At 37.4% G+C, this 2,684-nt stretch overlaps 1 protein-coding gene across 1 annotated transcript; it reads left to right on the top strand.

Moving 5' to 3' along the window:
- The first annotated feature begins 531 nt into the window (after positions 1-531).
- LOC107662973 (signal-transducing adaptor protein 2-like) lies at positions 532-2,357 on the top strand. Its single transcript, XM_016453108.1, has 3 exons — positions 532-598; positions 1,441-1,592; positions 2,222-2,357. Exons 2-3 carry the CDS (start codon positions 1,486-1,488, stop codon positions 2,355-2,357), a joined length of 243 nt encoding a protein of 80 aa, XP_016308594.1. The 5' UTR covers positions 532-598; positions 1,441-1,485.
- The last annotated feature ends 327 nt before the right edge of the window (positions 2,358-2,684 follow it).

Raw genomic sequence — 2,684 nt, 5'->3', positions numbered from 1 at the left:
AACACGCAAAGTTTGCTGGAAAATCACACTGTGTGGGAGCTTAATATTTACATAGATGTTCACGGAATGTGATCACTTATAAAGTGTGTTTATTCTGGTGTGTTATTTTGAGTTGTTAGTTCACCTCAAAAAAAAAAAGTTTTTATCATTTACTCGCCTCACCACATCTGATGCCATTTATAACACTTCCACACAGCTCTAGGTCATATTATGGTCAGGTCAAGACTAAACGGCACTTACTGTACAGTGTAGGATCACTATCAGCTGTTGATTATGCATTCAGAATTAGGGCCGATCAGAGGTCTACTAGAGTGATTAATTATATAAAGATTACCAACTCAGAACTGTCACTTTTGATCAATTTAATGCATCCTTGCTGAGTAAAAGTATTGATTAAATCAATAAATGTGAATGGAGATCTAACTGACTGTGAGATATTGCATGTCTCTAATGCAATGCAGTAGTGTAAGGAAATATTGCATCGAGTTATAGTTATTAATTATAATATAATTAATGTCAATGTCTCTCTCTTTCTTCTCAGGCTCCAAATCTGGAGGCGCGTGAGCTGTGGAAAGGTTTTCTCTACTCTGTCGTAGATGTACGTTCAATCAAATGAGGAAATGTTTTTTAACAGAAGTTGACATATATTCTTTAGTCTCACAGATGAGTTTATGCCCTTACATAAATGGTCATAATGCTAGTTTAAAAGCGCTAGTGTTTTGTTATTGCACACTAGAAGCAGGTCAAGTTTTGGATGTCAATAAACACTTACAGCTTCTCCTGCAGAACAACAAATTCCGGTCAGACTTATTCTTTTTAGCACATAGTCTTGAATAATACTGTTGTTCTGAGTTTGTTAATGAAATCTCAGACCTTTGAACTGCAGGGTTTGAGTTTTATGACCATGTTTAAACAATGCAACAGATACCTTTGTTTCTTTTGGTTTAGGAAGGATTTGGTATGAATGTAACAAAAGCTTTTTGGAAAACAGGAAGTGGGATTATAATGGGCTATTTTAGATTTTAGATTACTTGTTTTTTATTTTATGCTCATTTTTTAGACTATTGTAGACTTTGGTAAATCTAGTATTGTGAATGTGTTTTTTCAGATTTCTCAAGAAGTTATATTTTGAACTTATATTATCTTTTTTATAATTAAACCAGTTTATATGAATGTTTTTGTTGGACTTTAGATGTATAATAAAGTCGATGTTCCGTCCATCATAAAACATGACCAGGTGTTATAAAAACTATTTATCAGCATCATATCCACTGGCTCTAGTTCAACACCACCAAAACACCTCCCACACACTGCTTTAGAGATTCTGCTCACTTGTTTTCATAGATAAAGAGATCAGAGTCCCCATGCATAAAGCGTCACTATGGACTGTATATTTAACCGTGCAGAATAGAATGACATATGCTTTGGGTTTGATTCCAGCTGGCTGTGCCCACGACTCTCACCCTCCTGCCCGGCCAGCTGCACATGCTGAAAGAAGTCGTGGAGAAAGAAAAAATGCGTCGACAGGAACGCGTGTCTTCCAGAGCCCCCTCGTCCCCGCTCTCGCTCCCACTGGTGGGGGAAATACCTGCGTGAGTATCTGTTTATGTGAGCGAGTGGGTTTGGGGGAGAAGGTTCATAGATGACATTCTTGACTGTCTGAGTGTTTATGCATAGCTAAAACATCACTGTTAATATTGCTCTTATAGAAGTAGGGCTGGTACTTTTTGCCTGCCTGATAAAACAGATGAAAAATTTAATGGATTTACATTGTGTCCTACCCAGCAATAAAAAGACAATGTAAAACTAATTTCATATGTCAGTTCGCAGAACTACCAAATTGAGCCAATATATGTGATGTTTTAGAGATCCTATCTTCATTTGGATTTTTTTCCAAAGATGTATGTTTTATGAGGTATATGCACTGGGGTTGAACTTTAAAATCTATTGACAGACTGTATATGCTACTATTGTCATGTTTTGCCACGTTCTTGTTAAAATGACACCGCTTACTAAGGTACCACTTCTCAATACTTAAAAACTGTTTGGCTGGGATTAGATCATTTTGTTTTATTTTGACCTCTATTTGTAGATCATCCTTGTCATTTGTAGGCTTTCTTTACCAAAATCTTCTGCATACTTAACTGATGTGAATAATCACATTCTTAGTGGATACTTGAGACAAATGTTAATGTAGTTGTGCTTCTGTGTTATTTGGCAGGTGTTTCAGGCCTGTGTCTCGTACTGAAGCTGAGGTGCTGTTAGAAAGACATCCAGACTGTGGGAACATGCTTCTCAGACCAGGCCGAGACGGATCTTCACTCGCCGTCACCACACGACAAGACCTGAATGGGTAAAAACACTGAAACGTCTCTGTCTCTCTCTCAGTATGATTTATTTCTATTTTAATTTATCAGTGAGAGCATTAACCTCCAAAAATACACTTTGGCTCTGTTCTAAAATCTAGTAAGCTGTCTTGCTGTCATAGGAAGCTGACTACTAAGGCAGCATCCTAAACCACATAAAACCTCATTAGTGACTAGTTAGTTGTTCTTAGTAGATAGCAACTCTGATAGGGGTGTACCGGTAGGAGTATCGGTACCGAACGGTTCACGGGCAAATTCCAAATGGATAAAGATAATTAAGAAATTACATCGCTCCCTTTGCCAAGTGCATTCCAAACA

This window comes from Sinocyclocheilus anshuiensis, unplaced genomic scaffold, assembly GCF_001515605.1.
Source record: "Sinocyclocheilus anshuiensis isolate Anshui unplaced genomic scaffold, SAMN03320099.WGS_v1.1 scaffold1659, whole genome shotgun sequence".
NCBI lineage: Eukaryota > Metazoa > Chordata > Actinopteri > Cypriniformes > Cyprinidae > Sinocyclocheilus > Sinocyclocheilus anshuiensis.
Note: the sequence above shows the minus strand (reverse complement) of the source record. Positions and strands in the feature narration are given on the sequence as shown.

Bases quoted from the DNA above. Each gene is read 5' to 3' on its own strand.
- LOC107662973 (XM_016453108.1), top strand. From the start codon at position 1,486: ATGCTGAAAGAAGTCGTGGAGAAAGAAAAAATGCGTCGACAGGAACGC. The intron at 1,593-2,221 runs GTGAGTATCTGT...GTTATTTGGCAG, and splicing joins CTGGTGGGGGAAATACCTGC to GTGTTTCAGGCCTGTGTCTC.